We start from the raw sequence: 21,910 nt of genomic DNA, 5'->3' as shown, positions 1-21,910 counted from the left end.
GCAGATCAGCATAGTTTCATGTTTGTGTATTTTTTTTTTAATTTAATAAAAAGATATATCTCATTCACCAACATTAGCTTATTTCTAAATGCAAACGATTAATTTGGAAAGAAATATCCAATAACTTCTTGTCTAGGCAACTAGTAATTATATCTATATCAATATTTAAATTTTTATATTCCCTTATATTTTAAAATTTTATATTTCCTTATATTTTTTCTAAGTACATTTCCACTTTCAAGTATCAGTTAAAATCCAAAAAAAAAAAATGTATATGACATGGATCTGGGCTGGGCCACCTCGAATGGCGGGAGCCGTATGCGGGGAGACCCGCACGTATGGGATTTGGTTGAAAAATCGACTTTCAAATGAAATAAGCTACTGTAACTTTCTTTGTCGTCAAAGGAAAAGTGGACTTCAGCAATGGTAACCACTGCTTCTTCAGTCTGAGAATTTACCTCTTTGTCGCTTGCGGCTTGGCGACTCACTTCGTTGATTTGACTTCACGTTACTTTAAACGTAAGTAAATTCATTAACTCCGTCATCATTTTATTTTATACCCTAATATTGAAAAATAACAATTCTTTCACGATGACACATTACAATAGAAAGTAAGTTAAGATCAAATATTCCTTTTGTGTACCACACTGTTGTGACCAAGGGCGAAGCTACTCTTGTCCGAGGGGTGTTCAATGAATCCCCTTTATATGAAAATTACGTTGTATAAACATGTCAAATTTTGATAATTGTTAAAGTTCTTAATCGATAACAGAAATCAAGTTAAAGATCAAATATCCCTTTGTAGCCTATCATGTTGTTTGACGAGGGGCGGAGGAGCTATCCTTGTTCGAGAGATACTAAGTAACACTCCTTTGCTAAAAAAGTTTAGTTTATATAGATATATTAAATTTTGATAGATGATTGCAAAAACTATCAATCTTAACCGGAAAATAAAAAAAGAAGCAAGAAGTAAGAGAGAGCCCAAAAATTTTAAAGGGGTGAACTATAAATAAATTTACAAAAGTAGGCCGGGTAGTTCTCAATAATAAGAATCGGAAAGAGCAGTAAAGCGTATGACTCCCCCAAAATTTTGGGGATAGGCCGAATTTAGGGTTCCTCCCGATCTGAGCAACCAAAAGTCAACAAATTCTTTTTTTTTTCAAACTTCTCTCAGATTTAGGGCTTTGGAGTTTTTCTATTTCTTGATTTAGCGCTAGAATTAGGATTTTAGTTTATGTGTTCTCAGTGAAGCGGCGAAGCTTTTGTTAGGGCACTGTAAAGCGGGTAATCGGATCTGCCAATGCAAATTGAATTGAAATCTCAAGAAGTTTCGGTGATTTTTGGGATACCGAAAGCGTTAAACTGAAAGCAAATCAATGTCTTGGGCAAGTCCAGAAGATATCTATACCTCCACTTCTCTTGCAAGTTATCTTGACAGTGAGTTTTTCTTCATTTCTTTATAAATTATATGTTAAAGAAAGCTTTATATGTTAAGTGCTATTATCTCTAGTAGTTTTGGTGTTCAAAATCTAGTCTTGCTATACTTCCGAGGTTCTTTTGGGCTGTTTGGTATTGGATTGTTTCCTCATATTTATTTTAATTGAACACTTATGGTTGTCTGTTTGTATCTAGTAATCTTGCGTTGATTCCTGAATTCTGATCATAGTACATTAGTTTAAAATTGAGATGTAAATGTTTTTTCATGTATGGGGAGAGAGAATACCTAGAAGATGTTGGTTGCATTATGAGAAAAAGTTGAAAGTGCACATCTTTTTTGGGTTCAAAAGATAAATTTCAGCTTCAATTTGTTCGTCTCTTTTTGACTTGAAGTTTGGAGAAGTAAAAAGATTTTTGAATGTTGTAATCTTTAACTAAAGATACGTAGAATGTACCATAATGTCCTTTAATCGTGTAGTATTAAACATGGCACGTGGAAAAATAGAATTAAGGAGTCGCCAAAAAAGAAAAGAGATTCTTTTTTAAAATTAAGACAAATAAATTGAAACCAATGGAGTATATCTTATTTGTACCACTGGTAGATTTTCTCAAAAGTTGTTAACACAAAAGGAGGAAAAATCAACTATTTTAAGCCTTTACAAGTCTAAATCTGAACCTTGTTATCCTTCTGGGTGGCCCAGTAGTTTGGGCTTGGGACTTCCATGTTGGAGGTCTCAAGTTCGAAACCCCTTACAAGCTAAAGCGAGGGGTTTACCTTTTGGGTCGAGCTTGACGCACCGGGCTTGCCTAGTGCGGGTTACCTCTCCTATGTGGTTTGCGAGCTATTGCATAGTAGCGGAGGTTTGACCCTTTACGCTACGCTGCTGCGGGTTTCTCTTGTCATAAAAAAAATAAATCTGAACCTTTTTTTGCTAAGCCAACTGCAACCATGTTGCGTTCCCTGTAGACGTGCTTTATGGGAGATGTCCGATGTATACTCCATAATGACTAAAGTGCTGATTTTTCACTGAATTCATATATTGCGAGGGAAGAGGAGTGCTTCCTTCTTTTAAGGCGGAATAGATCTTTTCTACTGCTGCAGGGGTCAAAGAGCCACAATAATTGTTTGTGTTTCCTTCTAGTGACAACTCAAAATGAAAGCCTTAATGATAAAAGAAAGTTGCTGCCAAGCCCAAGTCACTTGTATATTTGAGTGCTTGAGTACCACTTTTTCTTTTTTTTTTCCTGAGAATTAAAGGTGCATTCAAGCACTCAATTATACAAAGGCTTGCGCTTGAAAGCCTACCTTATTCAGCAAAATCAACTTTCTTAGTAAGTCTTGCTGTTATCTTGACATTTGTGCAAATTGTAGAAAATACATGGTTCACAAATTGTTTTTTTGCACCCTAGGGTGTGATTAGGTCAATGAAGTATGTGCAGACCTTGGAGGCCAAGGTTCAAAATCCAATAGAAACAAAAAATATTAGGTGATTTTTACCCTTCTAGTTAAGTCTCTGCGAGCAACTGAGCATAGTTATCCAATGGTTTACTGGTGGGAGGTAGTAGAAAGTACCTAGTTGAGTAGCTGAGGTGAGAGCAAGCTGGCGTGGAATCTACCGTTATAAAAAAATGAGTTTCACCCTTTCTTCGGATGCTCCTGTGTTCTTGTCTTGGCTGCGTGAATGATAGAAACCACAATTATTATGGGTATATGTGGTCACTATTTCCTTCTAGAGGAAGCTATGATACTACTTATTCTACCGAAGAGGCATGTTCCTGTAAACTGAAGAATTAGTTATTTCCGTCCTTGAGCAATTAGTTAATGCGTTACAGTGGTGCTTGATATATATATATATAGGAATTGTAGCGAGTATTATAAAGGTTGGCACCCACAATAGCATACTGACTGCTGATCAGTTGGTCAACTGACAGGCTGCCACACCCAACACTGGTTTGAATACCCTGAAATACAATTTGTGTTCTTCTTCTTCTTTTTCTTCTTCTTCTTTTTTCTTCCCTTTTTGCCTTTTCCTTTACTTCTCTTCTTTCTTTCTTTATTTGTTTGCTTTATAGTTTTTATTTTCGTATTTAAACTCTTCTTCCTTTGCCACCCATCTATTAGTTTATTTATCTTAATTATTTCTTCTTCTTTTTTTCTTCAAAATGTCCAAATATTTAAGTGGATATGATTTTATTCTTTTTCCCCCTTTATCCCTTCAAAGTACATTTTGTCTATTGAATTTTAGTCTTCGTTTCTCTTTACCAATTTTTTTTAATTATTCGTTTCTCAATCTTTTAAACGAAAGCAATAGAGGCAAGGGTCGTTTTGTGCTAGTTTATTAGCTTCTTTTTGTTGGTTATCATGATTTATCATTTAAGTATCTTATGATTAAGGAGGGGTGCGATGGCGTATTCAAAATTTTTTAGTTTTCTTGTACATATTCTTATTTTGCAGCAGAATTTGGTTGAATCGTATAAAATTCATTTTGATTAGATAATCATATACTTATTTGTGTACCAAAATATTCGTGAATCAATCCATATTAGCTCAAAATGGACTGAATTGGATGAGTGTATGCCCAAATTTAATGTCCATCACTAAGTTTACATTAAATGCAGTGGCACCCGCAACCTTCAAATCCTAGATTCGCCTCTGATAGGAGCTAATGCTATAATACGTGGGGTGCCTGGTACTAAAAGAAATAATTGGGGCACTACTTTTTCTTATATATAAGTCCACGTGCTATTAGATTGATAGCAATAACTAAACCTGTTTATTGATTTACTGGATCTATTTCTTGCTTTTCTGACTCGACTTATTATCCCTCACAGAGAAACTTCTTGTGCTGTTGCGAGATGGGCGAAAGCTTTTAGGAATACTTCGTTCTTTTGACCAATTTGGTAGGTTTTCTCCTTTTATTACTTTCTATTTCACGGCCGTGGTTAACCACCTGACAAAAATTCCACCTGTTGTTTGTAGCTAATGCTGTTCTTGAAAGTGCATGTGAGCGTGCTATTGTTGGTGATCTATATTGTGATATCCCATTAGGTCTCTATATTATACGTGGGGAAAATGTTGTGTTAATTGGTGAACTGGTATGTCTTGATTTCTCTCTCAATACAAAAGTTCTGTGCTATCCCCATAATTGTATATCCTTCGGCTAATATAATGTTGTAATTATTTGTCAGGACGTGGATAAGGAGGAGCTTCCTCCCCATATGACACGTGTTTCAGAAGCTGAGATAAGAAGGGTAAGATCCTGTTATTATTAGTTTCACTCTTTCAGATGCTTAATGAACTTGTTGCAAGTGCATGACTTGTGAAGTTTGGGGTGTGGGGCAACTTTTATTGGAAAGACTATAAATTGGTGAATGAATAGTCAGAAGGAAAAAAAGCTGTAGGTGTTTTGCAAAGTTTTGGACATTTAGGGATGAAAAGTTATTTTTTGATAAATGGTGGTGGGGAGTGGAAAAGATATAGCTGAAGGTATGAAGTTGCAAAAAGGTTAAGCTTTACATGCCCCTTTAACAATGAGATTAACCCTTTGTCAAAAATAGAAGGATAAGCTTGTACACGAAATACAGTATGTAGCTAGCTTTTTTTCCTTTAACACAGAGAGAGAAATTATAAAGATGAAGAAACAAACAGTAATCTTCGTTAATAGAATGTGTCTTTGTGTATGACTTGTATCTTTATGTGCGCATGTTTTCATATTCTTTCTAAAGAGATAACATTTCGATTTTTCTTGTTTATAAATCTATTCTTCAAGTGCAAAATCATGATTAACTTGAGGTTAACCGTTGGTTGATGGTTCACCGATTTATTTAGTCATAGATACGAGATGTTAGTATTTAGTGTAAGACTAGTACACATTATGGAGTTGAGGAGCCGGACCACTTTATATGATGTGTATATATTTTTTATTGAGACTTTTAATTTGTTTCTAATTCATATAATGTATGCATCCATCCATCCATCAGGCACAGAAAGCAGAAAGGGACTCTACAGATCTTAAAGGCTCAATGAGGAAGAGGATGGAGTTTCTTGATATGGATTAAGGTTTACTGTTGTTTAAGATAATTCCATGTCTTCTGCAAATATTATCGCAGTTGCTGCGTGGTGTTCGTTTTCTCTTGGGATTTTCTGTGTTCATTTGTAACATGTGTTTCTTTTATGATGTTTGAGTAAAGGTTACTGGTGTTAGACATGGTGAATGGTGAAACAAGTGTTGAGTTGTTCCATTTCCTGTCTTTTATGCTAGTCTGGAGGAATTGTAGTTTTATGTTAGACTCTGTATATGCTGTGAAATGGGAGTTTCCGGTATTTGCTTTTTCCAATGTCCTTTTCTTATTCAACATGAATCAAGCGCGTTGCTCAGATCTTACCCTCTTTATTTTTAGGTATGTTTATGGTTTTTACTGATTGAAAATAATTGGAATGAAAAAAAAAAAGGTGCATGTTTGGCCCCGTCTTAATTTAGCAAAATAGAGTTGTCAAGATGAAAAACTAGTGTTTGACAACATTAGAAGAAAGTGGAATTGTAGTAGTACACTAGGGGAGGTGTGCAAGAAATTTACTTCTTCTCAGTATATATACTATAAATCTGCCGTACTTATTGCCAGCAAGTGCAAACTGAAGAAAAAGCACTGCACCGACAACGACTTGGTGGATCCATATCATCAATTCTGAGGTACGTGGAAAAATGGAGTGACAATTAGTATTCACTTTAACACCGACAGTGAAAATCTGAAGCGGCTACAATTCAGGAGGTATAAATTTGCTATACATTACAAATTTTCAAATTATTATTCCTTGTCGTAATTAAATTTAATTTACATATTACTAATTCATTACATAATAACTTGTCACTCAACCGAAAACATTCTGGAATGGATGAGGTTGAGCTAGGTGTTTTTTTTTATAAAAAAATAAATTCTTCACCTTTATTTTTTTTTCATGCACCTTACTTTTAAGTTAAACGTTTCAGTTATTCACATATAAAATTAAATCTTATACTATATTATAATGTTATTTTAAAACAATAGTATTCAAAGAATCACTGGAGAAATAACACGATTATATGTTATTTCCAACATTTTAATATAAAAATTTAAAATGTATAATTTTTAATTGTAAACTAAAAATATTTAAAATATTACATTACATGTTTTGCATTTTTTCTATTTAAATGTAAGTGAGCAATAAACAAATAGTTTGCTGGGCGTACACATTACACAAGTTTCGTTTACTCAAGTAAACGAGTATTTACTAGTGAAACGTAGTCGCCAGTGGGTCCAATCTCCTCTCTCCATCACTCCGGTATTGCTGCTACTTGAGCAACAGCAGATCTGCTACTCTTTCACTCACTGCGCTGATCTCTCAATTCGGCAAATGCTGTCGTTCAAGTCAATTGGAGCTTCAGGATTACTATTTCTACTCTGGTTATGGCTGTTCCAGACGACTGAAGCTTCAGTGCATGATTACAATGTGGAGAAATTCGTGAGCAAGGGCAATGCATTTGTGGTTCACGGAGGTAGCGAAGGAATTTACTCCTCTGTTCCTAACCTCACTGAATCTCCTTCCTATTCTTCTAACACCGACTCCTTCATTCGGTAATTTTACTCTCTCTCTCCAGTCAATTTTTTGGTACGATTTAAGATGAAATAGTTCGAGATCTGCTCTGAGAATTGTTAATTATTGACGGTATCATTCTACTTGTTTAGGTTGAATATTTGTCTTTTTAAATTAACTTAGTAAAGCTACTACTGTTGTTCTGCTCAATTATAATTTTGTGAGTAGTTTTTGAAAATTTATCTTCGGTTATCTTGTTTAACCATGAAATTTTATTATATATTGGAAATCAGATGGTCAAATATTTTCAAGTTCACGAAAAAAAGGGGCTCAGTGCAGTTTTTAGGACGTACACTCATTATTCTTCAATTTTTTCCAAGTAAAATGCATGTTCCCGCACAACTAAAAGTTCCAAATATCTAAAATTTCACAAAATTCAATTTTTCAAGTTTTGGCTTCAAAATCTGCCAAAAGGAGCCTAGTTAGTAGGATTCTCTAAGTTGAATGTGATTCATCAGCGAATGCCTTAATGTACTGCTATGATTGAAGCTAAATTGTTTTTTTTAGTTCGGCTGCTAAAAACATAACTAACTCAACCATCAAGTTACCTAGTTAGTAAAGTTCTCCAAGTCTTATGTGATCTACTACCAAAAGCCAAAAAGTTTTAGCACTACTATTAAAGCTGTCTTCCTTCAATTTCTGCCGCTAAAAGCAACCATAGTTCAACCATTAAGGTCAAATTATTTTTGTTGATGTGAAGCTTATGTATGAAATCCATAGTTGGGTGAAAGAAGATAAAACTGAATTTTGCTTTCTCACAGTATTAAGTAGTTTTTACTTAGTTTGGGCTGAATAGAGTCATATGGATTAAGAGGATTCATACATTTGATCCAACGTTGTATTTCGATTAACTTTCGTGTTTTTTTATTTAAAAGTCATGCTCCATGGAATTTAATGGGCTCATTCTTATGCATTTTCTAATTCATTTCAGACTCTGGAAATCAGTGTTGTCATTCATGTGTTTTCCCAGTTTTATGCGTAAGAGTCTATAAATTTCTGACGTCACATTTTCAACAGGTTTGAAAAGATTGTATTTCGGAGGCCAAAGGAATTCTCAAACTTCAGCTCAGACCCAATTCATGCAATTGTTTTTGAGGTGGATGATCGAGAGTTAATTGGGGGCTCTGCTTATGGTGGCCAAAGAGCTATTTGTTGCACAGCGGATCTTGCAAAACTTGGAGTTTGTACACAAGGGCAAATAATTCACCGCCCATCTGCTAGTAATCCCGGATGGCCTAAAGTTTTTAGTGCCTCATTCAGCATTGATGAAGTTGATGTAGCACTGCAGTCGAGATCAATCCCCATTACAAAAACTGGGATGTATAACGTGTATTTTATTCACTGTGAGCCAAATCTTAAGGAAATAACTGTTGAAGGGAAAACCATATGGAAGAATCCTACTGGTTACCTACCTGGTAGAATGGCTCCCCTTATGAACTTCTATGGGTACATGTCTCTTGCATTCGTGTTACTAGGGATCTTTTGGTTTTCGCAGTATGCAAGATTCTGGAGAGAAGTTATTCCTTTACAAAATTGTATTACACTCGTTATAACATTGGGCATGCTTGAAATGGCCTTTTGGTACTTCGACTATGCTGAATTCAATGAAACTGGTGTCAGGCCCACTGGTACCACTGTATGGGCTGTGACATTTGGTACAGTAAAGCGCACAGTTGCACGTTTGGTCATTCTGATAGTCTCTATGGGCTATGGTGTCGTTAGACCTACTCTGGGTGGTCTCACATCAAAGGTCCTTTTGCTTGGAGGAACATTCTTTTTGGCTTCTGAAGTGCTTGAACTGGTAGAAAATGTTGGTGCTGTCAGTGATTTCTCAGGAAAAGCAAGGTTGTTTTTTGTACTTCCTGTGGCATTCTTGGATGCTTTCTTTATCGTTTGGATATTCACCTCCTTGTCGGCAACTGTGAATAAGCTTCAGGTAGATTGTTGGCTTCTTTTACTCACTGTGATTTCATTTGTTTGCGGATTGCTAGTTAGAGAATGTTTTAGTTTCTTTACTTCTTACTTGCCTCAGGTCTTACTTTCATGAGCAGAGATCTTATTACACTTGTGACTAATAACCTAAGCCACTATATGTGTTACATATTACATTAATCATGAAGTTCATTCGGAAAGGTGTACTGGTATCTTTTTGTTGGTTGTAGTGCCTAATTCTTGCAATAAAGGAAGCCTTTTCCTTCCCTTATCTTAGGGCGTTGGGGCTGGAGTCGATCATGATATGACGTCATTCAGTTATTAGTATAATTCAATTTAGGCTCCATTAGTGCTAATTCAGTTGCTGGATTTGGGATCTGACAGGCTAGAAGGTTGTTGGCCAAATTAGACATTTATCGCAAGTTCACAAATGCATTGGCTGTCACTGTTGTTGTATCTGTTGGATGGACGTGCTATGAGGTAATTTTCAATTCCTACATGATGTGGCTGGTTCTTCATTTTAGTAACTTCTGTCAAGTATCTTTGTTGCCTGTTTGAAGAATCTGAGTTAATAAAGGGAAGTGGTTATAGGGACCTTATTGTCGACTGGTCTGCTTGACGTGACATGATTACTTTAGCAGAATGACTTAACACCAAAAAAAGGAACATATATAATCCACCAAATTTGGCCTGCAATCCAATTTTCTGGAGAGAGGACTTAAATTTCCAATAATACAGGAAGCAGAAGCATAATTAGGCCTTTTTAATGTTTTGCAATCATTCTGTTATTCATTTTCATATGTTCTAGGTCACTTCTTTTTACTAGTCAAGAAAGGACCTTCAACAAGTGATTCTTGGTTTGTCATTTGCCTCACAACTCAATTCAGGTTCGACTTGGGTTGTGGCACTCCATGTATTATTACCTTCAAGAGAAAAGGCACCTTCTGGAAATTGAGCATGATCGTATCTTATATTCATCCAACTACATCAGACATAGGGTTCATAATTTTCTCAACTGTTCCTGATAATGTATTGAAGCACAATGCATTAACCATTTTCACCCCTTTTGGCAGCTGTACTTCAAGTCCACTGATGTGTACAATGAGCGATGGCGAAATGCCTGGATTATTCCTGCCTTCTGGCAAGTGCTATCTTTCTCTCTCCTTTGCATCATCTGCGTTCTTTGGGCACCATCTCAAAACTCTATGAGGTACTACCCAGCTTCCACCTTATTGCGAGTGTACATTCATTTTACAGAGTTTTCACTATTCTAACCCTTCTAGTTCTCTTATAATTTCATCATATCTGCACTTTATATCTTGTGTTTAAATGCAAACTCTCAAACTTGTATTTCCCGAACCATTCTTGTTCAAACATCTCATAGCTTCTTTCTATTTTCATCACTATAAGAAGTCAAAATCTTATAATAGCAAGTCTTATTTACAATAATAGCCAGTCTTTTCTCAGACGAGAATCTCAACTCTCACTGGTTTGTTTTAAATGCTTACATAACAGATATGCCTACTCTGATGATGGTGAAGAGTTCGATAAGGACGCTACATTAACGCTCATAAAGCCGTCCCCTCTGCTGCCAAAGGATGTTAGAAGCCAACCTGAAGTGAGGCCAACATTGGGCAACAGCGAACTATCTAATGGTGAAGTTGTAGAAGACAAGACCGAGTAAAGCAAGACACACAAACTTTTTTACAGTACGTTAAAGAAAGGTACCCGTCAGACTGAGTAAATTGTTTTTAGAATCATGTTATCTGTGTTGTCTGTATAAAAAAGTACGAATGTTAATCAGGAGGTGTCTTTTAGGTAAAACAAATTTGTAAGTGTTGTTTTTTTAGAAGTAATGTTCATTAATCTTATGTGATCTCTCTCCATACTAAAAGCTGGTCTTCCTTTTTTTCTTTTTTTTTTTCCCTTGGGTCCCCATTGTGACCCTTGGAGCTCATTCAATAATGGAACACATAGGCTCTTTATCTAAATAGAAAAATAAGGACCCACGAGAATTGAAAAGTAGGAATAGACGTCAAATAGATGGATTGGCAGATGAAGCCTCACACCAACTGTAAAGATTTAGTTTCCCTGGGTTGAAAAAGACACAAATTAGGTCGTCTATCACTTTATATCCAAGTCAAAATCCACATTCCACACTCAATCTTCCTATCTTCTGTTGAGAAAGAAGAACAAGCACGGCACAAGAATTATTAGTTTGAAGAGTTTTTCTTAGTAACTCCTTATATATGGGAAAAGGGGCTATTTTAAGAAGTACTTTACAGTGGCAACACCAGCTAAAGTAGAAAAAAAACAGAAACATGGATTTTATGCAAGTGTGGTAATCAAATCTACAAATGGTATTTAAACAGATTAGTAATTGAACATCTTGGTCAGTAAATATTCTACATTTTTAGGTAAGAAATAGAGGGTGATGTCTACTTTGGACACAGATTACCACATTTGAGAATACACAAACAGGGAGTACATGGTGACTGGTAAGTGAAGAGGTAGCAAAAAGATGTGTGACATTGGAAGGCCCTCCTTGTAAGTTCTGACCATCAGATGCAGCACACTTCAGAGTTTCAACTAGAAGGCCTGTTGAGGTGATATATTTGGAGGATAAACAACAACGATTGCATGAATCTGCTGCACTAAATCGGATGCTCCTTGTGCTTGTAACCACAGATTAGCCACTTCTACATGACAGTGTGTAACAAACATGGAGTTCAATTTCTAGTTTACAAGAACAACTTTCATGATACATGTCCAGATCAAGCATTCCATGATTGAGAAAATCATGTCGACAGAACTAATTAGTAGCTTTTACCCTAGATAGCTAAAGAAGCACCACTGCACCAGTCCTCTTAGCTGAGAAAACAAAATAAGTACAAACTAACAACAAACACTCCAAGGAATAAGCATAGTCATACATCAAACAGTGAGATAATTAGTAATGCCCCACGAATTTCCAGTGTAAAATTTAAAAATCCACGGACAATTGTTTCATTTCTGGGAGAGGCAGAGACTTAAAAAACAATAAGAAGACAGTAGTAAGCAACAATTGGTAATTTCAAGTCTTTACAATCACAAGATCATCGTTTTATTTATTTATTTATTGTCACCTACTAAGGCCCTTGCCGTTGTAGGAAATCTGTTACATTCTTGATTTAAAATAAACTTACAAGAAGATATTCCAAAGAACAATATCGTAGCAGTGTAGAAGTCATCCAAGCTAAACTAAATTCTGGACTCAAGTTAACAAAATCATGATAATGATAAAATTTCAATAAAGTAATCAACACAACAGTTCAGATATGGACAAAGTGAAATGAAGTCTAGAAGTATGGAAGAAATACAACAACAACATGCTTACAGGGCAGAGCATCCAGAGGCAGGAGGCACTGACCCTTCTTGATTGATAACAGTTGATCTTCCTGAAGTTTTCAGCAGCCAATCACCCTGGAATACTACAAATGGAAGTAGAAACTCGAGAAACACCAGAATGCCATAACCTGAGCCCCTGAATAACTCCATGAAAAAAATTCAAAGAATGGCCTAAAGAACTAACTGTTGAAACTAATATTCTTTCACTGAGATCTTCTTCTTAGGTGCTGTGACACAGCGTACCCCTCAAAGAAATCTAAGACAGCATTCTCTAGGTCCTCCACAGTATACTTGATATAGTTTTCTGGATGCCTTCCGCTTTCTATATGGCTCCTGAATCGTCCAAGAAATGATCTATAGGCAGGAATCAACTTTTCGGCTATGGAAATGCGCAGCTCCTCCCTGAGCTGTGTATCTGGTATCAACCATGTGGACTGAGTCCTGTGCACCTCTTCAAACAAGGCGTTGAACGTCTTGAAACGCTCTCTCAATGCACTCTTTGACACCCCCGATGAAAAACTGCCACTCACATGTAGTCCCTCATCTCTCAAACAATGCAAAACCCTCACCCAGGTTGCTCTCTGGTAACTGGTAGCAGCTTGTCTAAATTTCCCCGTTAATTTTCTCAAGAAATCATCTACAATCATTTCCCCCAACTCAGGTGACCCTTTAGTCTTATGAACAATATAATGGACATTGTTCATCATGAATAAATGAGCTAAAGAGGTATCTCTATAGTGCTTAGACTTACCTTCCAAATTGAACTGCAAAATGACAATAATCCAAATCAAATGAAGCGCCAATGGTGTCAGCCCGTCTAGGTCCGCAAAGTCCATATCAGGGGTGTTAGGATCACTTGAATACCTTGATCCCGTCGATGGCTGTGAAACAATCAAATCACCCAATGTCTTCTTATAGTCCGAAATTAGACTTATATAGTTCATGACATACCTAGTTAAGGGATGAATTGTCCCTCCTGGAACAGGGACCTTCGAAGGTTCACGGAGTACAGCATTCTCAAATTCCGACAGTATCCCTCTAGCAGCCTCCCCTAACCTAGACAATATCTCTACTGCCTGAACTCTGATTGATTCTGAAGATTTTGACTCGAAAACAATCTCAACATCAGGAAGTAAATCAGATAAAGCGTCATGAAGATCCAATATCTTAAACAACTTCTCAGGCGATCGCCTGCTGATGCTAATGGCTTCAGCGAAATTGAATAGCTGTATAGCTGGTCCTTTAATAGTCTCCATAAAGCAAGCATCATCAGTCACCGTGCCCAAACCCTCGAAGATTTGCTCACAGAGTTTCTTCTCGCTAGCGAAGAGTATGCGAACGCATACTTTGGCAGCTCGTATCCATCTGCGGATCTTTGTTTCCAAAGTCTCCCAATCAAGTCTCTGGATATCTCCGATGCTGAGTTTCTCTATTCCAAGCTTGCGGAAGCTCGACTCCACAGCGGACTTCCGTACACTACCGTAGACCTGAATACACTCCCGGAGATATCCAGCGGAAATCATTCGCTCGGCGATACTCCGGAGATCATATATTGCTACGGGCGGCATGAGATCAACTTCGCGGATACTGCTAGTAGATCGATAGCTACTGCTGCTACTCTCTTGATGTTCCAACTCTTTGGTGAATGAATCATCGTCGGTAGGGGTATCATGGTAGTCTTCCACAGGCAACTGGAATTCGCCGGAGTGGACTGGAGAAGGACTAGGGTCAGTTAACGAATCAGCCTCGATTGCATTTGTGTGAGCAACAAGTATGCTACGAAACTCATCCTCAAGCCGAGCCATGGCGATCTGGATCGCACTATTAGCTTTATCTTGGTCGTCGGAGAGTGTTGTGGACTCCATTGACCGTTGGATTTCATCGACGGCGTGCAAATACCGATTGATCTCGTAACGATCGGCGTCAAATATCATTTTCTCTCTAGCTTCTTCCGACACCGTAGAATCCCACCGGAGAATTATCTTCTCAGCTGACTCGAACGCTACGGCGTCGTTCTCTGGTGCTTCCATCGATAAGAATCCAAATTTGAAATTCAGAATCTGGTAAAAAGCAAAAAAAGGATTCGAGCTTTTTGGTGAAGAAGATGCAGAGAATTATAAAGATGAAGAAAACTGAAGAATCAAAAAATGGAAGCCGATAAATTTTACATATTGAATTAATTAATTAATCAATTTCTGCAGTAACAATAATATAGTATTAAGATTGATTAATTACTGTACTGTTATCACTATTTCTCAACTCATCTTCGTATAATAACACATTTGGTCCTTCAATTATTATATTACTAATAAATTTATGATAGTAATATTCAATAACATATAATCTTCCATTAACTAAAAATTACTATATTTTTTGCCTTTATATATTTTATATATAAGAAATACTTTTGTAACTATTTTATTGTCGATTGTGGGTAATAATATCTAAGCTGCATATTATACCTCGATAATTAAGTGACTAAATGATTAATAATTATAATATATTTATGCATGTTCATAAGCAAAATGATCAAGTATTATATTTCAATTAATTGATAAATTAAATATACTTTATAAAATATTGAAATATCTAAAACAAAAATTCACCAATACAGAGTAGCTAGAAACAGTTAATAGGTCGAAAAACTTGCAAATTTTAAGTTAATTCTAATAGTAACACATTGCACTCTTGTTGACCAAGTTTGGAAAATGTAGCAATTGTTGACAAGAAATTACTAATATTGACTACTTCAAAACTGCCGTTTAAAAAAAAAAGTTAATTTTGAGATTAACTAGTTTAAGTTGAGAGTTTTTAAAAAAAAGTCAATGTCATATTGTATACATATTTTTAAACGAATAACAAAATATTAATATTTCTGTCCGTACTTGATTAGTGGGATAACAATAAAAATTTAAAAATAAAATTAAAATTATTCTATTTTGTGTTTTGATTCTAAGTATTAGTTAATTTTTACATCATTTTATTCCATTATTTTTATTTTAAAAATGAAATAAATCCCCTCATATTATAATCGTATCAAATATGACCTAATTGGCCAAGACATAGAAACGCAAAAGCCAAAATTAATTAATGAGAGTAAACCAAATGAACAATTTAATGAAGTCAACTTATCTACGTACGGATTCACGTGCGTGCACGCTCGCACGTTAAACAATTCTTCCACATAATATAAACACAAAATAACAATACCACATTTATGCATCGAGTTTTCAGTGTTTCAATGTTAAATCTTATATCTAAAAATGTGAAGAAGGAAAAAAAAAATTAAGTTTACATTCAGCCTTCGTTCTTTCCGTAGTACAAAAATTTATCATATAATTTTTAAAGTCTAAATTCGTTACTGATTATGAATCTAACGCACAATTAAAACAAGTTTAGTTGATCTAGAGCAGAAAGAATCGTTAAGCTAACAGCCTTTGGAGTATGGAAAGAACAGTGGCAAGCTGGAAATTCATATTTTTGTATGTGTGAAATGAAAGCAATGTTATTTAAAATACACAAGGAAGGAATTGTACTGATTTTTCCATTGAATGATTCAAATTATGTGTGAAGCTGTTTCGTAGCTGGCAAACAATCTATGCAGAAAATTAAAGCAAAGTCAGTATCACACGAGTGCTACAATAAACAATTTGTACTTTGGATTAAATCTATCATCTCAATATGTGTGTCATAATATTATACTACTACACCACTAACTAGTAGTAACTTCAATATATTTTTTTTTTTAATATAATGTATAGGTTAGTGTTGTGGCGTTCAGCTCAAAAAACAGCTCATATGTTTTCAAAAACCAACCTGTTTGATTCTGTTCTGTGTTCAGACAGGTTCTGGAAACACTATTTTTTTTTCACTTTCCTCTGTATATTGGAGTACAAATTAATATGTGTAGTAATGTAATGTCTTAATTACATATTGTTGTTTGCCAGACTAGAAAAAACACCTTGACGTGTGGACATTTTTTGGTTCTTTCATCTCCAGCTGTATTATGTAATACACATATCATCAGTGAGGTCACGTTCGATCAATCGTACATACATTGCCAATGGGAGATCCACACATTTCATTAGTCCATCCGGGGTACGAAGGGTAAGGATAATAATTGTGAGATTAATTTATCACGTGTTCGATTGAAACTTTAGTTTTGATACTAGCAGTTTCGATTGGTTGATGTTAATGTGTATAATTAAAGGGGGATATGAATTAAGTGATCAAACTTATTTACGTGACTCGATATTTGAGAAAGTGCGTATTTTTTTAAAAAAAAAAAAGAAGTTAGAAGTGTATAATATAAATATTTTAGTATGTTTGAACCGGAACATGACGTAATTTGAATGTCTAAATGAAATTTACTGGACCGATTTCAAGGGATGTGTATTCTACCTTTGAATTTTATGTTTTAATAAATGTGATGATCCAAATTTTTGTTTTCTCTGACAAAAGCCCAATTACTTCATTAAAAGCACTTCAGAACAAGTCCTTTGGAAGGTTAGAGTCCAACATCTAAACTTTGCAAAGAGCTGTTGTCCCATGAAATTATAGTCCAAATGGAGAAAGAGTTTAGTTATCTGATTGGGCCTTCCATGCTTCTCTATTTATTAATGTGTGAAAAAAATTAACATACAACGTCCAAGAATGTGATCAATGAAGTGGGTCGAGAATCATGAGGTCTCACGTTCAAATATCAACAGAGATAAAAACACTAGGTAATTTCTTTCTCATATATTTTATCCTTGGTAAGCAGAGTTACCTGGTACATGTTAGTGATAGGAAATGACAGTATCCCTTGGAATTAGTCGAAGTATGCTAAGAATTTTTGGTCTACAAGATCAGTTAGTAATCAACATGGTAGAAACAGGAAACTGTTTCATCTCTACACAGGATACAGCTTCTCCTCTCATTTCTTGTTCTACAAGGGGAGATAATGGGGGCATCTAAAAGAAGGGAAAAAATACACAAAAATAAAACTAAAACTTAGTCAGTAATATATGTACTATCCCTAGTTAACGAACCTTTAAAAATGAAGAAAAAAAAACACTATCATTAGTCTGATGACCATAGGAGAAGCTGCAATATTAACCACCTCTTGAATTACCGGAATCTGCTAAAATTCCTAATGATTTGTTATTCCTTGTTAGGATTCTGAAACTTGTATTTCAGCATCTCCATCTCTTGGAGACGGCATTATCTCAATTGCTTGTCCCGTTTGAGACTGAGACGTTGTTGTTTGTCCTACTCCGTTTTGTTGTTGTATTTCTTCAATCCTCCTAATGACTTCTCTAATACTTATCCTCTGTTGTGGATTACTCTCTACACATGCTGCACTAATGTGAATTAATTCCTTAATTGAACTCATTGAATCTTTCGCGCTTGCTGTTATATCTGGATCACATAATTCAGCTTCTCTACCCTCAGCAATCGCGGATTTCGCCCATTGTGCTATGTCTATCCCTCCTTTACCGGTATTAAGATATATAGACGGGTACTTCCCTGTTATTATCTCAAGAATCACAATTCCAAGGCAATAAACGTCGCACTTGGGTGTAACCTGGTTATTTTGTACTGCTTCTGGTGACTTGAACGCGATCAATGCTTGAACTGCATGCGTGTTGTTCATTAAGGTGCAGAATCCGTAACCAGTGAGTATTGGCTCGTGGTTTGTGCTTATGAGTATATTGCTAGATTTCAAGTCGCCGTGGGGCAAATCAGAAGAAGCAAGTTCAGTGTGAAGATAATTTAGTCCTTGAACTACTCCTTGTATAATTTTTAGACGCACTGGCCAGGTGAGCTCAGCATGGGTCAGCCCTCTTTCACCTGTGATCATTCATAAAGCAGCAGCAATCTTTATAAGTAATCATACACAAACTAATTGGCGCAAAGAAAATTGAGTATTTGGCCTAATTAAACCTCAAAAACTAGTTCATGAGTTAAGCATAGCTCAAATCTGTCCCTTAAACTCCTAACAGGACAACTGTAGAAAAGACCTTTCTTGAGGTCTCTATTTATGTTACATTCCCCTTAACACACTGGGCTAACGGGAACATAATTCAATAAGTGGCCTTGAAAAGACCATAAGGTGCAAATAATCCCAATATAACATGGGGGCTCTACATGTCAAGAGTACAGATGAGTCTGGCTTCGATAACTTGTGAAGCAAACGGACCTATAGACCTCACTCAACTTCAAAGCTAGTTCATGGATATAGACGTATAGTTTGCCAAGATCATACTAGGAGACTACTTTCCGTTCCTCAACTAATATGAAACACTTGACGACTAAACTACTAATACAATGTGTAAACACACGACTTGTAGAAGTTTTTGGCCTCCTATTCTAAGCACATGCACAAAATTAACAAAAATGAGTTTATTGTACGCAGTCTTACCATGCATTTCTAGTATGACTTGATAAAATTAGAGGTAGGTACTTTACCGTGCAATATGTATAGCAAGCTTCCTTTAGGAATGTACTCATATACAAACAACTTTTCTTCCTTGCGATGATGGTAAGCCAAAAGTGTTAGAATATTTTTATGTCTCAAACTTCCTAAACGTTTAACCTCTGCATCGAAACCCTCTTTTCCGATCTTGTTCATTTCTTTGATCCTCTTCACCACAACTGTCAATCCATTTGACATCATAGCCTTATAAGAAGAACCCAATGGCCCATTCCCTAACACCTCTGCAGCAGCTTTCATCAAATCTGCTAAACCAAACTCACCTTTATCATTATTCACCATTGTCAAATCTCCTACACGTTTTCCCATTATCGATCCTCTTCTAATCGAACTGCCACGTCTACTTAGTTCAAATGACTTCTTGCTATCACTTGAAATTCGCCTCCCAAGTGATGGCTCATCAAAACTTTCAATGGAAGCACGACGACTTTGTTGGTAGCGACATATGAGGTATATTACTATGATCACGATCAATAACAGAACAACTGATGATATCACAATCCACATTGAGATGCTTTTATTAGAATTACTATCCGGACTTTGTTGAGTGCCATTATTATTAGTGTTGTTGCTATTTATGGCTTGATTACAAGGTTTGCCTAATTTCTCACCACAAAGCTCGGAATTCCCCTTAAACGAACTCTCATTGAATCTTGATAACGAAACAGGGATTTCCCCTTTCAAGTTATTATTAGAAAAATCGATTGATTCTAACGTTGACTGCTTCGACATTGGGGGTATTGGACCTGTGAACTGATTGTTCTCCAGGTGCAATTCAATGAGATATTGCAGCTCCATTAATGACGCCGGAATTTCACCGGAAAATTTGTTGTCAGAGAGCCATAACTTCTTCAAGGACAACATTTTTGCAAAGTAATTTGAAGGAATTTCACCAGAAAATTGATTTTCCGACAAATAAAGACCTTTTAAAGCACCCATTCGATTGAATTCCGGCATTGGTCCAGAAAATAAATTGCTTTGAAAACTAAGTGTACGCAGACCAGTCATTTGTGATAATGCCTCAATGTCTATTGTTCCAGATAAATTCGTTTCTGCAAGAAGAAGTCCAGTAACTATTTTTTTCTGACAAAAAACACCCAACCAACGTATATTTTTATCACACGGATCCGTTCCAGGTTTCCATGATTCCAATGAAGCTGCATTTGTAAATGATTGTTTCAGCTTCAACAAAGCATCAGTATCCGAAACTGACATTATTTTCACGGGGTAAATCATCAACAAGACGATGCAAACAATCATAACACGAAAAATGTCCATGTTATTTCTTCAAAATTACTATATTCCTCCCCGTTATGAAATTATTTTCCAAGTAAATTTCGGGATTTTTCATTTGTTAACTAAAGAAAAATTTACTTGTTTGGTTCATTTTTGATTTTTTTGTTACGTAAAATTACTATAATTTTTCTTCATTTTTGCATGTTTGAGTTGATGAAGGTGCAAAAGAGCCAGAGAAGCAAGGACCACATGAGACTTGAAGTAAGAAACAATTGATTCACCGTTATTATCGTCGAGTTTGTGTGCAGACATTCAACCTAAAATAACTGACATACAAGTTATATATATATATATATACACATTTTAGTATTAAAAAATAACTATAGGTATTACTATTAATTTAGAAAAAAAATTAGGCTAATGTGTAAATTTAGAATGTTTAGTTACCTTTAATTACCTTATACGTTCATCTAAATTTTCCGTAAAAGGGAAAGGGTTTTGAGTCGGGTAAATTGAGGCTCCTTCCTTCTCACTTATTTAGCGTAGAGAACTAGTGATTCATAAGTATTGTCGTGTCACTTGTGTTTGATATTTTTTTTAATTAAACTTTGCGAGGTTATTTCTAATTGATATTTTTTACTCTCTTTTATACATTGTTTATCTCAGTTTGAGAATAGAGGTCAATTGATCGAAGACGTTAACTTAATGTCTCTTTTTTGTTATTTGATTTTTCAATTTCTGCATGATATTTGGTTATTTCGATTCTAACACCTATTAATCTCACCAGTAAATATTGGGAACATATTCTTGAATTTATGCGCCAAAACTGAAGTATATAGCCTTAATTATAAACTTAATTTGGTCATGTTCTTCACTTATGTGCTATCCAGTGAACTTTGAACAATTTTACTTTCAGCATATGTAGGCAAACGCTTCGCATTACTAATATGATTAAGCTTCTCTTTCGTATTAATTGTCTATTTTTTTTTCTTCTATATCCTGACAAATCATAAATTTAAAAAAATAGTTTTATTAGTTTACTGCTCAACTTTTTTTTTTTTTGAAACATTACAAATTTATTTAGAAAAAAATAATTATAATAATAAACTAAAAGAAAAAACAACAAATTAATAAATAAGTTTTGATATTATGGAATATTAATTAGTGGAAAAACTACAGCTTTGTGCCGCAACTAATTTTTTGGCACATGAAGAATGTGCAGTCCGGTAGTTGAAATTGGAGTACCTTTCTTATACTTTGAAGAATAAGTGTTGTCTCTTCGCCTTTATTTTATTTTATATTTTGTTTTGTGAAGAAATCTAAAAATATTTGTCAAGTACCCACCTCAATTATTCTGTTTATGTGCATTGAACTAAATTTTTTTAAATACATTATTTATAGCGTAGGCAAAGTAGGGACAAAGTCACATGGGCGTAAAGAGGTTCATTTAATCCTTTTCTAATAAAAAAAATTAAATATATGTTTATGTTTTTTTCTTTTTTCTTAATTAAAATTATAATTCAATATTAACGTAAAGATTATAAAAATGCAAATTATAATGTGGATTTAAAAAGAAGGGGTTGGGAGATATGCGGTATTAGTTTCTTAAAGAACTTACAATTTCTTCATTTTATTTTTAGGTTCGTAATTGATATTCGATATCAACTTGATTATTTCAAATACGTACGAATTAGAGCCTCATTTAGAAAAAAGTCATTTATTAAGCAAAACCATCTTCTTCTACTCTTTTCTATTTTTTAAAAAAATTATTCTCCTTTCGTTCCATTTTATATGTCCTATTTTACTTTGTA

At 35.2% G+C, this 21,910-nt stretch overlaps 4 protein-coding genes across 5 annotated transcripts; 2 read left to right on the top strand and 2 right to left on the bottom strand.

Annotated features, from left to right (window-relative positions):
• The first annotated feature begins 1,016 nt into the window (after positions 1–1,016).
• Positions 1,017–5,815, top strand: LOC107012410 (sm-like protein LSM1B). Its single transcript, XM_015212250.2, has 5 exons — positions 1,017–1,437; positions 4,270–4,338; positions 4,418–4,533; positions 4,627–4,689; positions 5,419–5,815. Exons 1-5 carry the CDS (start codon positions 1,377–1,379, stop codon positions 5,494–5,496), a joined length of 387 nt encoding a protein of 128 aa, XP_015067736.1. The 5' UTR covers positions 1,017–1,376; the 3' UTR covers positions 5,497–5,815.
• An 865-nt stretch (positions 5,816–6,680) lies between these two features.
• LOC107015492 (transmembrane protein 87A-like) lies at positions 6,681–10,889 on the top strand. The gene is made up of 5 exons (XM_015215783.2): positions 6,681–7,050; positions 8,087–9,005; positions 9,386–9,481; positions 10,075–10,211; positions 10,517–10,889. The coding sequence occupies exons 1-5, from the start codon at positions 6,830–6,832 to the stop codon at positions 10,683–10,685; spliced, it is 1,542 nt and encodes a 513-aa protein (XP_015071269.1). The 5' UTR covers positions 6,681–6,829; the 3' UTR covers positions 10,686–10,889.
• A 415-nt stretch (positions 10,890–11,304) lies between these two features.
• Positions 11,305–14,576, bottom strand: LOC107012239 (exocyst complex component EXO70A1). 2 transcript variants are annotated; one of them, XM_015212025.2, is made up of 2 exons: positions 12,378–14,576; positions 11,305–11,700 (listed from the first exon to the last, which is right to left on the bottom strand). In XM_015212025.2, exon 1 carries the CDS (start codon positions 14,416–14,418, stop codon positions 12,592–12,594), a length of 1,827 nt encoding a protein of 608 aa, XP_015067511.1. In that variant the 5' UTR covers positions 14,419–14,576; the 3' UTR covers positions 11,305–11,700; positions 12,378–12,591. The 2 variants fall into 2 exon arrangements, with proteins under 2 accessions (XP_015067511.1, XP_015067512.1); XM_015212026.2 differs by having other exon boundaries at positions 11,328–11,700; positions 12,411–14,576.
• Positions 14,577–17,100: 2,524 nt separating this feature from the next.
• LOC107013667 (pollen receptor-like kinase 3) lies at positions 17,101–20,435 on the bottom strand. The gene is made up of 2 exons (XM_015213526.2): positions 18,839–20,435; positions 17,101–18,220 (listed from the first exon to the last, which is right to left on the bottom strand). Exons 1-2 carry the CDS (start codon positions 20,139–20,141, stop codon positions 17,541–17,543), a joined length of 1,983 nt encoding a protein of 660 aa, XP_015069012.2. The 5' UTR covers positions 20,142–20,435; the 3' UTR covers positions 17,101–17,540.
• Positions 20,436–21,910: the final 1,475 nt, after the last annotated feature.

The sequence above is a fragment of the Solanum pennellii genome, chromosome 3 (assembly GCF_001406875.1).
Source record: "Solanum pennellii chromosome 3, SPENNV200".
NCBI classification, from domain to species: domain Eukaryota; kingdom Viridiplantae; phylum Streptophyta; class Magnoliopsida; order Solanales; family Solanaceae; genus Solanum; species Solanum pennellii.
Note: the sequence above shows the minus strand (reverse complement) of the source record. Positions and strands in the feature narration are given on the sequence as shown.

Coding starts and splice junctions, on each gene's coding strand:
- LOC107013667 (XM_015213526.2), bottom strand. CDS start 20,141: ATGGACATTTTTCGTGTTATGATTGTTTGCATCGTCTTGTTGATGATT. Junction 18,221..18,838: donor CTTGCTATACATATTGCACG/GTAAAGTACCTA, acceptor GAATGATCACAG/GTGAAAGAGGGCTGACCCAT.
- LOC107012410 (XM_015212250.2), top strand. CDS start 1,377: ATGTCTTGGGCAAGTCCAGAAGATATCTATACCTCCACTTCTCTTGCA. Junction 4,534..4,626: donor TTGTGTTAATTGGTGAACTG/GTATGTCTTGAT, acceptor ATTATTTGTCAG/GACGTGGATAAGGAGGAGCT. Junction 4,690..5,418: donor CAGAAGCTGAGATAAGAAGG/GTAAGATCCTGT, acceptor TCCATCCATCAG/GCACAGAAAGCAGAAAGGGA.
- LOC107015492 (XM_015215783.2), top strand. CDS start 6,830: ATGCTGTCGTTCAAGTCAATTGGAGCTTCAGGATTACTATTTCTACTC. Junction 9,006..9,385: donor CAACTGTGAATAAGCTTCAG/GTAGATTGTTGG, acceptor GGGATCTGACAG/GCTAGAAGGTTGTTGGCCAA. Junction 9,482..10,074: donor TTGGATGGACGTGCTATGAG/GTAATTTTCAAT, acceptor CCCTTTTGGCAG/CTGTACTTCAAGTCCACTGA.
- LOC107012239 (XM_015212025.2), bottom strand. CDS start 14,418: ATGGAAGCACCAGAGAACGACGCCGTAGCGTTCGAGTCAGCTGAGAAG.